This window comes from Telmatherina bonti (assembly GCF_933228915.1).
Source record: "Telmatherina bonti genome assembly, chromosome: 11".
Lineage (NCBI taxonomy): Eukaryota > Metazoa > Chordata > Actinopteri > Atheriniformes > Telmatherinidae > Telmatherina > Telmatherina bonti.
Window position 1 is genome coordinate 27,139,816 of NC_136629.1, and position 12,332 is coordinate 27,152,147.

General features: G+C 35.7%; 1 protein-coding gene across 1 annotated transcript; it reads left to right on the forward strand.

The window, feature by feature from the left end:
- Positions 1 to 982: 982 nt before the first annotated feature.
- Positions 983 to 4,199, forward strand: lrit2 (leucine-rich repeat, immunoglobulin-like and transmembrane domains 2; the record flags this gene model as incomplete). The annotated part of the gene is made up of 3 exons (XM_079249006.1): positions 983 to 1,092; positions 1,290 to 2,080; positions 3,379 to 4,199. The coding sequence occupies 3 exons, from the start codon at positions 983 to 985 to the stop codon at positions 4,197 to 4,199; spliced, it is 1,722 nt and encodes a 573-aa protein (XP_079105132.1).
- Between the last annotated feature and the right edge of the window lie 8,133 nt (positions 4,200 to 12,332).

A 12,332-nucleotide genomic window follows, 5' to 3' on the forward strand; every position in this document is an offset into this window, starting at 1 on the left:
TCACCTGCATTTAATGTAGACTTGATCATTCTAACCACGTATTTGAGTATGTCTAAATAAACTTTTATATAAATTTATCTAGTACATCATGCTGTGTGTTCTTACAAATGTAACTCACCTCACCACATTAGCACAGTAGTTTGAGTCCATCCATCAGTATACCTATTTATTTCCCCTCACAGATTAATTTTCAAGTGATTTAATTTAATAAGAAACTGTTGTCTATTGTCTTTTAAGCTCTTTATATAGCTATACATACATACATACACACACACACACACACACACACACACACACACACACACACATATATATATATATATATATATATATATATTTATATATATATATATATATATATATATATATATATATATATATATATATATATGTATATATACATATATATATATATATATGTATATATACTTATATGTATATATATGTATATACATGTTTTTTTTTTCGTTTTTTTTTTCTTTACAAAAAATAAGTATTGTTTCTTATCCTGAGGATACAACAGAATTAACAGATGACTTTCAATTTGAAGTCCATAAATCATTGTTTTTTTCCCAACCATTTACTGAGTTATTTTTTCATATTAACACAGAAATTCAAATCAAAATGAAAATAACCAAGAGGAATGAACTAAATGTGAATGTGATAAAAAGGCAAGTCTGCTCTTAAAGCTGAACAGAGATTTCTGAAACTGAAAACCTCATTAGCCTGAATGGCTACAGTGTTACAGTAAATGCTGATCAAATATTTTAGATTAAAAACACCTGAGGCGCAGGGTCTATGGTAGATTTTTATCTTGTGTCACAGTAAAGTGTGAATCATGGGAGTCATTCCCAAGAATTAGATGTCGCTGTTCCTGCACAGAATGTCACAGGATTAAGCTTAATAGGCTTCTGTCGTCTGCCCAGCTGGACATGTCTTGAACACGAATCTCACCCCTTAAACTAAGGAATTTCCTCGGACTATGGACATAATTTGTTACCTGCTAGTTGTAATTGTGGTAAACACTCAGTCTTTAGCGAGTTATGCTCAATGTTTACCAGGGTGCAGCTGTTTAGATGACCGTCATGGAAGGTAAGACTTACGTTTTATGTTGTCCAAGCTTGAGCGGGGGATTGAGATTTTCAGCTTGTTTACCTGTGTTGATTGGGGGTATTAGTTTTAGTTTCATGTTTGCCAATCTAATTTTAAGATACTAACATACTCATCAAGGATACGACAGATGTGATGATATTTTGCAATATCTTACATACTTATGTCTTGAATCTTAGATCGCTTATTTGTATGGAGGAAAGCGCATTTGGAGCCATACCACAGAACCTTCCACATGATATGACCAAAATCCGTATAGAAAAGTCTCACTTCACTGAGATTCCCAAAGGAGCTTTCAAAAACACGCGATCTTTGGAGAACTTGTGGTTGAACTTCAACGATATCACAGTGATAAACTCGAAAGGTTTGGAGGGCTTGAGGAACTTGACGGAGCTCCGCCTGCAAGGAAACAAGCTGCGTTCAGTACCATGGACAGCGTTCGAGGACACACCGGCCCTCAAGATCCTGGACCTAAAGCACAATCAGCTGGACGTGCTGCCGGAACATGCCTTAAAGTTTTTGCCAGGTCTGACATACTTAGATTTATCCTTCAACCAGCTCACGGTAATATCGAAGGAGGTCTTTCAAAGCTGGCCTCTTTACCAAAATCTGCAGAGCACGCCGGAGCGGGAGGCGACTGCGTCCGGGCCGAACGTCGTTCTAGCGCTACACGACAACGCCTGGCTCTGCGACTGCCGCCTGAAGGGCTTCGTGGAGTTCATAATGTCATTAAGCCCCCCGATCATTCTGATGAACTCCTACTTGACCTGCTCAGGGCCGGACTTTAAGGCGGGAAAGTTCTTCCACGAGATAGAACTGCAGGCATGCATGAAGCCTGTTGTCAGCACCCCGTCAGCAAACATGAGCCTTCCTCAGGGCTCGAACCTGACCCTGCGCTGCATCGCCAAAGCGAGGCCAGACCCTGCCGTGTGGTGGACATATGGTCTGAAGATAATAAGAGGATTTCGTGGTAAGAGTGTGCTGTCCGTGGTGCGTCATGCAGCAGCTCTGACGATAAATTGTGATGAATTAAACACTTTGAAAAGTTTAATCACAGGCTTCTGTAAAGCCCAATCTAAACTAGGACAGTTAAATTGGGATATTAGCTGCACCACAGCATCCCTGGTTGCTAGGGCAGCTGGTCATCGTGCAGGACAGTTCACCTGGTTCCAGGTCACTATGTCATTAAGCAGGTGTCCTTTTGCTGGATCTCCAGCTACAGAGCATGTCCTAAAGAAAACAAACAAAATACCAACTGTAATACCATCATAAACTAATATGAATTTTTATTTGTGTTCCTCACAATTATTGCACCATGATCTTATTCTAAAAAGATGAGAAATTTAAAAAAATCCATATTAGAATTCTCTCTAGGAACTGGTCAACTAAATTCAAAGCAATCTTATTTATTCTTTTACTGCCCTATAACTAACATGAAGGTCTAAACTGATTGGACCTTTAAGAAGTTTTACTTTAATAAAACAGAAGTAAATGAAGACAGCATATTCATGTTTTAATATTGACCTTTTAATATTAATATTAAATCAGTTTTAAATAAAACATATTATCAGTAACAAGCAAATGGGCTTAACTATTATTCAGAAGAAAAAAAAAAGGTTATAATTTCAGATTCCTTTAGTGTTTATTAAGCTAATGGGAGACAAACTATTTCCTACCATTACTTGATTTTGTCATTGGAAGCAAAGTTTCAAAGATTGTAGTTCTGCTTTGTCACTTGTGACAATTTGTTGATAAATTTTATGTTTTAGTTTTCAGACAAAATTAATTCTACTTTCTGTGTCTGGTAACAAATATGTGACATTCACTGTTTATTTTTGTGATATTTGTGACACGAGAAAATCTGAAGAAAAGAAAAAAGATTAGCTAAAATTGCTATGCTGCTGCTATGGGTGTAAATGTACCAGATTTTGTGTTGTAACTTTTCGGTGTATGTTGTCAGGCTACTTTGTATTTTAAAAGTAATAATATTTTAATAATTTACACTAATACAATTATTATGAAATGCATCACTTCAGAGATGCTTAAAATGTAGACCTTAATTTCATCAGTTGTGCAGGAAGTACAGCCATTTAATTTATTTTGTTTCGTTTTTGCATAGCTCCTCCATTTTCACATTTTTAAAACCTATTTCATATTTGGCTGATGACTATCTTAATGGTCAATTATTATTATAATATGTAATAAATTAGAGTTACTTTCTGAGTAAGACTTGTGAAATAACACTGTTTGCCCTTGTTATCCTCCCAGAATCTCAGGAAAGAGTTGCTGAGGATACTATCAGATCCCTCCTGGTGATCCCCTCTCTCCAAGTATCTGATCGTGGTGTCTACACCTGCACTGCAGTCAACTTCATAGGAAACTCCTCAGTCAGTATCCTCCTAGAAGTCCACTCTTCTGACAGCTCCCAATCATCCCACCTCCCAGGCTTCCCAGCTGGATCTGGTCCTGCCAATGAAAATGTTTTCATTGACATCCGTATTGCCAAACAGACAGTACGTGGTATCTCTATTGAGTGGTTCGCTGCCCTAGACCATCCCTCCGAGTCATGGTTCACCATCCACTTTGGTCGAGCAGATGCGGAAAAAAAAGAAACAATCTACATTGGACCTGGGATTAACTCTTACTCCATTTCTGATTTGATGCCTGCTACCAAATATGAAATCTGTGTGACCCTAAAGAACCAGGCACCACATCCAGGCCAGTGCATCATGTTTGTGACAGGGAGCGACATTACTGAGATGGAGCAGAGGGAGAAGCTCATTCATATAGTGGTGATCGTTTTAGCCATGGTGTTAGCGGTTCCAATAGGTATGTATGCCTGTACCACTGACACGAGATGCACCCGTCTGGAAGTTATCATGGAATCCTGGAAGAACCGACAGAGAGAAAGCAATTCATCTGAGGGGGAGCGTGAGAGGCAGGGCAACTTTGACAGTCTGCAGGCCGCCAGCGATGAAGGCCTTGTCAATAAAGGTTCAAGTGAAGACAGGAAGGTGAGGAGGAGGTCAGATGACAGAATGCATAAGAACAAAGCCGATAACAGCAGAATCACAGCTGAACTGTACTGACTTGTGTAAAATGACCACAGGTAACACAACACTCACTTTGAAACAGAAACTGTCTCATTTAGAAACAAGTATTTCTGGAAAATGCAGTAGACTTAAAGCTGGGGTAGGTAATGTTGGGGAGAAAGCAAGATGTGAAGTAGCACCGTGTCTTGGCTCCTCCCCCTCTGGTTTTGCTCCTTGGATCCAAGGCTTTTATCTTACCTCCACCAAGGAGGATATGTTTCTACCGGCGTTTATCTGTTTGTGTTCAAGATAACTCAAAAAGTTATGGACGGATTCTAATGACATTTTCTGGGGTTGTTGGAAATGTGAAAAGGAAGAACTGATTTATTTTCTGTAGTGATTTCTGTTTTTAAAATTCATTGTGCTCGCCGAGCGCTTTTCTAGTTTGCAGCTTTTTTCACCAATTATTTATTTGTTCTCGGCTGTTTAGCGCGAGGAGGCAAATAAACCGAGCAAATCCTTCCTGCATTTTCTCAGCCATGAAGAAGCTTTTGAAATATAAGAAATTAACACTTCAATTCGGCCCGAACGTTTTGATTGGTCAGAGTTTTTACAGAATAACAATAAACTGAGGGGTCTAACTATATTTTTTATTGTTCATGATTACAAAATATACAGACTACCATCAGAACGAGCAACCACTTCACCCAGGGTAAAAATAAAATATTTCTGAGCAAGATTTCCTACCCCAGCTTTAAACAGCTACTTCATGATGCTTTTTTTCAATACTGCTATAGGCCTGTAGTTTAAAAGTTTGTGTATAATTTTGCATAAATGTCAGCTTAAACTTAATCCATTTTGTTTGTGCAACTGAAAAAGATAGAGAGAACAAAAATAGAGAAACAAGCATAATTTTTTTATTTATGGAGGCAATGATCACACTACATATTTGCTAGTTGCAAAAGCATGATCATTGCAAAACATATCTTTAGTCATCTTTAACCATTACGAGTAGAATGATCTATGTGCTTCTTTTTTCTCCTAAACTCAAAAATCAGAGATTTTAGTTTAAAAATCCTTAGATTTCTGACATTAAAAGTTGAAAGAACCTCATAAGTCCAAACTTCAACATCCATCATGTGCGTTCTGCACAGAAAAAAGCTGACCAACTATTCTCAATCAAAATAAGATACACTATTTCTCTTAGTCTTGCTCCTCCAGCCTGGTTCTTTCTATCTACTTCATTATCCTCTTGGTTACATGTCTTCAGATAAAAAAAAACCTTGAAAATATTGACAAACTTTCAAACAACATGATTTCAGAATTCACAGAAGTAACAGCATTACTTGCCTTGGTTTTAATCTAATGTCTTCCTCTGTTCTAGGGCGGGGAGGTTGTTGAAAAGATGTGAATGATGACCGTTATGTCAAGGATTTGCACCTGTGTAAAAATGTTCAGACGTTTGTTTCTGTCTTGTTGCTGTTTTAGTGTTGATTATTTCTCATTTTGAACGGGTTCTTCATATGAGCCTTTGCTGTTGGTTGGAATAAAAGAAAGTTTTGTTTCTGTTTTGTTGTTTTTTTTTTTTTTAGAAATAGGTTTTTACTTATTCATCCACTGAAATTATGTTTTAATTTTTGAGCAATTTTTGTGTACCCATTGTTTTTACTGTTACCAACAGATAATGTACAAGATATTACATGTTGAAAACATACAGCAACATACTCTACAATGATTAAAATAGATTAAAGATTAAACTAATACAGTTTGTATGTACACTTATTAGTAAACTGGAAGTGTATCAGCTGCCAGACAGATTCTCCAGAATACACAATACATATTGTATTTTTTAATTAAATCCTGCATTCATGTGTGTTTTGTACTTTGTGTGTTTATACTATGTGTTTGCCCTTGTGGAAATTCCCTTGTAGCTATATTATAGTGTTCTGTGTTTATTCTGTATTCACAAGCTAATGCAGCCAAAAGTTTGAACAAAATTCCTTGATGAATTTTGCATTTCATGTGTGTGTTTGATCTATTTATTTGTTCCAAAACTATGTGTCACAAAATGTGTGACAGTGGAAAGACAATGACAGACATTAAAACATTTAACTTTATTTTAATAAAACCTTTCCATAAATCAATTATCATTTAAATTTACAGGTGACTGAAAAAGTTAAATAAATTAAATAAAAGGTTGAACAAAACAACATTAACACAACTAAGCAGATCAGGCAGATTAAACAATCGAATGACTAAATGACAAATAACAATAAAGGAAATAAATTGTTTGAAAATGTACAGAATTAAAGCTAAAATTGTAAATAAGAGGCAGAGTGAATAAATGGGTTATTATGTTTATGTTTTAAATATCAGTATTGCCATTTTTCACTTTTTCTTGATGGCGGCACCGCTGTCATGGAACCGAATGTTTTGATGTGTGGAAATAGTCTCAACCATGTTGTCCATTCCTCTGAAGAGTGAACTCATCACCACATATTTAACCCCTATGTTACAGTAGTTTTCCAGTGTTATAAACTGTTAGTGTTACAAGGCAGTAGTTTGGGTCAAGTAGGCCATGAATAAAACCAACAGACTGTAGAAGCCTCACATCAATGTCACCAACTAACCAAAAATTTAAGGACAGGATTTTGTGAAGCTCATGTGTTTGAGGGGCTGAATTGTCTGGAAGCATTTGATAAAGCTCTGTATGTAAACTGTGGATTTCATTGTGATTTATGTATCTTCTCTGTTTCAGTGTGCATGTGCATCACTATTGTCTGTCTCCCTCTCCTCCAAACAAAACACAACAACTAAGCATCACATATGATGGCCTGACTACACAAGGCAGATGGCACGCTGGATATGCTACAGCCAGTGGCATTGTTCACTTGACATAATACCCAAACACAAGCATCCTCTCCAATATCTCTGTGCTCTCTTGTCATCACTTTATTATCAGATCAGACAAAACCCCTCCTCCATCTCCATTTGTTGTCTCCTGTGACGCAAAGAGATCAGTTCAGCTCTGCTTGTATTAATTTAAAATGAGGTTTTCAAACAACTGGTTGAGATTGTCAGCCATTATTTTCTAGAGCACAAATGCATGTGCTTTCTTGCTTCTTCATTAGTGTTTACATGATTTGTGGGTGGAAGATAAATGCTGCTTTTTGTTATAATCCTTGACTGGTGTTTATAACAAAAGAACATGTCACTTAAAGCAATACTCTGTTACGTCAACACAAATGACGAAGAATACACCTTATTTTCTCTCCTGATAATACTATAGTGTTGCTAAAAAACAGTGCTGTTATCACGGTATATCAGTGCATGACAGATTTGGATGATGTTTGCGGCTAAATTGAAAGATCAGCAGGTAAACATTTCATATAATGTATTATTTCTTTTTCAGAGTTAAAGACACATCATATTTTTTTTTAACATTTCTATGTCTTCAAGCATATGTCAGGGTTTTGAACCATGCATGCTGCTTTTCATTCCAAAGCATCACCGCTGTTTGCAACTTTCAACTCTGTAATCCTCTATCAAATAGCTCAGTAATCCTAGCTGCCTCTTACATGGCATAATGCATGATCTTTTGGGCCACTCCTCATATTCGTCTCATTTTACTCCAGAGCATTAACAACCAGCAACATTGAAAATAATAAAAAAAAATATAATAAAAATAAATAAATAAAAAAAATGACCTACATTTTTTCTCAATGTTGTTTGTGGGTTTGAAACTGTACTACCCTACAAGAACATCTAGTCACACAATTTTCAAAGAAAATATGTATGTATAAAAATGTTTATTTCGTTTATACTGTAAAAATGAAGCACATTCAGCCTAGCAGTTTTATAACCATGTGAAAACCATCCATATCTTTGTACATCTTATTAGTTCAACTAGTTCAGGCCAGCTGGAACTTTGGTTTTTAGCCAAGATGCAATATTGCATGGAGATGAGAAAGTTGGACTTTGGATTAGATGGGGTAATCTGTAAATTGCATGTTTTATGTAACTTTTAAATAGTAAGGATGTTTGGCTGATGTCTAAACAAATACCTGCTGTGTGTTTTGATATTTATTATTCAGCAAAACATTGCATATAAATTACAATGAAAGCGGGGTTGGATTTGGATAATATCTCACACTTACTGAAAATCAGTAAGTGTGGTGTGGTTTCAGCTGAAACAGAAGCATATTTCTGTTATTCCACTTTACTATTTTTAGTACATGGACAAACTAGGTATTAAAATTGCTGAATTATTAAAGAATTTTAACACTAATTTGTGTATTAAAGGTATGGGATTCAATTTAGTTAAAAACCTGTTTAACTTTCCATCCTATGGTCTGCTTCCATGGTAGGGCAGTGGAAAACATTTGCTCCAAAAGAGAATTATTTTCTTCAGATGATGACAGTACAGCAGTATCTCTCTCTCTCACTTTCTGTGTTTGTGTATTTGTGTAATTATGCCAACATTGTCATGATTTGGGCCAGGAATACGTGAGTCCTTGACAGTCATCGCTTCATGTGACAATGAATTCGGCATGGTTCCTATGGCAATCTGAATATGTAAATTGTAAACTCTATAAGGAAAATTAGTTTAAAAGGTAGCTCTGCAAAAGGCTAGCGACCTTTCCATAGGGTGTACACTTCATCTCTGCAAAGTGCTGGGATAGGCTGCAGCTTCCCTGCAACCCAGAATAATCAGTATATAAAATTAAAGAGTACATCAACAGATGAGCTTTAAAAGTAAACAGTGATGTTAATAATGTGATCCATTGTCCAGCTAATCTAAAATTTACACAAATTCTGTGGCCCAAGTTGCTGAACTTTAAGCTATTGAATCATTTTCAACATTGAATATTTAACATGAGAACCTGAAAAAAAAAAAACATATTAGTCACTGTTCCTTTCAATTGTTGGAGAAAAAAAACCAAGACATAAGAATGAATTCCACCCTAATCCTAACTCACGAACCAAGAAAAGTTTTAGCAATTATGTCACCATCACACATGACTGTCAAAGTTAATGAAGAACAGACACAAAGTCGATGTGGATTTGTTCGTGTGATTCTGTGAGTGTTAGCTTCTTTATAGTCTTTTTTAGGACAGGCTTTGTAAAATCAGATTCACCACGAACTCCTGGACCATGACTGAAATTAATTTAAAGATACACTTTTTCTATGCAACTGAAAGTGAACAATGTATAACATGTAGTAGTGACAGTTTTCATTACATTCCATTAATATACTATAAGGATCTTTTTCTTTATTTTCATTTACCTTTGCTTTGCCTTTCTTTGCTCCTGTTGTTCATGGATGTGCCTCTTGCCCATCAGCCTTGGTCTGCTCTCCATTTACAGCCAGTTTGTGTCTGAGCTTTTGGATATTTATCCATTTGTGTGCTTTTAGTTCAGACCATCTGTAATTTGGTGAGAATGACATACTAGTCTTCAGCCACTTTACACTGCCATCTCCACATTGACAAACAATCTCAAGCTCAGTAGGAAAACCCACCGTGAACTCACACTCAGTCTTTCAAATTTTATCCTTGGACTACTGTACCTCACCTACTCCACACTCATACCCATCCCTGAGCTAAATCCTCACCTCAGCTGGTCAAAACCTCTTGTTTGTTGTCAATAATACATTCCAAGTTTATAGATGCTACAGTGGATAGTAATAGTCAATCAATATTTAAAAATAAACACTAGTAGTAAAATGGGAAAACTGAATTGATGTACAATTCTTTGCTTTTCTATATGTGATTCAATGTGTAGGCTAAGCTGAAGCAGGATGTCTGTAGAAAAGCCATGTGTGATTCACAGAGGCTCCTGCTGTAAAAGTGATGAACTGGAATGTGTTTAATTGGGCCTTTTATTATTGGAAGACTCATCATACTCAAATGTTTACATCAGACAGTGGACAGTGTGTGCTCAACTGATTTCTCTCAATGAACATCTTGGATATTACTTCTTTTCTCAGAGAAATTGAAAAAAACTCTCTATCGGAAAGTGGATGACATTCCACTAAGTCTTTCATTCAGAGAAAAATCATTTTGGTCTTTGTTTTTTCTTGCCACATGTCCACTTCATGTACTACTGTAAACATTAAGCTATGTTATGTCCTGCTGAGCCTTTAAATTGTTATAGTGTTATCTGAAATACTAATTTTACCTTAGAGCCTGACAGTTCTTCCACAGGTGTCAACACTGCTAACGTACTAATTGAAGATAATACTCTATGATAAGATTTAACACCATTTAATGAAATTGGCCAACAACTAGTGCTGATATTGCAAAAAGGTGAATTCACTTTTTTTAATTAGCAAGGAACGGCTAATTTGCATGATATTAAATACTTAACAAAACCTTTTGGTGCTGCCATTGAACATTGCATTGATTTTATAATGTGCGCTTGTTGTGGTGTCAAAGCTTAAACAAATCATGTCAGTATTTTACAACTTTGGTACATGGACTAACATGACACTACACGAGATTGTATGATTTTTTTTTGGAGTTCACACTGTGATTATGAATAAAATGAAAATGAACAGTGATTATTTCTACAACTACTGGTATTATTTTTGAAAAAAAAGCAAGGGAAAGTAAAAATGGCGAGACCATTTAGAGAAAAAGCTTTATCTGCTTATGTTTGCCGTAAGCTAAATATCAAAGATGATTAGATTCAGCTTTTTACCTGCTTGCATAGGTAACAATTAGTATATCCTGTTTACTGGGAGAAGGGACTGGGTTCTCAAACTATCCACATGCATTTAGCACTTAATCAAAAAACATCCACGATGAAGAGAGCTCTGAGTGGACTTAAATTAAAAAAGTAATTTTTTATTTGTTTCTTTCAGTTGATGTTGCCAGTCTGGTTTGGACCTGTCAGCCCTATTTTCCTGTTTAAAACCTTTGTTTTAAACAAAAGCTAAACAAAACAGAACAAATTACACTGATTAATCAATCAAAATATTTGCCACCTATACAGCATGGTTACTGTGGCAACATTTCTGTAATCTGTCAGGGATTACATAACATGATTGTGGCTTACCTGAACACTGACTGAAGCAGCTTCTGCTCCATCTCCAGAAAGGGGCAGTAGAGTGTATTTGGTCTATTTAAGGGGATAATCTTTAACAAAGGCAACAAGCTTTCTCTCTCTTTTTGATTTCCTTTTAAAGCAGCTCTTTAATGTCATCCTGGATAGCCAGTATCTTCATATACTGACATAAAGTCAATTTTTCTTGTCAGTTCCTTTTTTTTTTACTTTACTGCTATTAACTTTGGAATTGGGACTACATGGGACTGATTGCTTTGATTAATAAAGTGTAATATATCTTTCAACACTGCTGAAATGACACATTTTTATTAGCAGTAAAATTCATAGATGTTATAACAGCATATTTATTTAGACAAAAACACATTCACTTAAATAGATGATCTGCTTTGTGGTATTTACATAACATTTACCTTTTCACATGCAAATAATTAAGTTGTCAAAATGTGCTTTACACATGCATAGTGGGGTGAAAAGACTTCCTTATGCGAATAGTTTGTTTAATTTTTTGTTGTTCATTTTTGTAAAAATGATGAAAGTTAAAAAAGTGACTGGTCCCTTTGAAGGGATAAAGTCACAAATGAATCAAAACAAAATGCAGAAATTGGAATCCAACTGCAGAAAAGTGACACAAAAACTTGTACGGAAGCACAAACAATAAATGTCTGTGAATTTAAAACTTGATTTGATTCACAAACATAATGGGAAACATGTTTGTGAAAATGACATTATTGATTAAAAAAGATTTAAGCTGTTGCTGTGTCAATATTTTGACTTTTCAAACTCACATTCAGATACATGCATATACACAGACACATACACAAACACACATACACTTACACAAAAATATTCATGCACACACACTCACACAACAATACTCATACACACACAATGCACTGTTTATGATTGAGTTCATTTTTGACCTTTTGAAATCAGTTCACACAACAATCCCACCACAAGATGTATTTAGTGTCTGCTCTGCAAATTTTGATTTAAAGATGTCCAATTCATATTTTTTCCCCAGTAGCTGAGATGAAAGAAGATAAACATTCACCTCCCTGACATCTGAGCTGAGCCACTAAAGGATCCCTGCAGCGAGACTGTTTTGTCAACTGTTAAGAAACA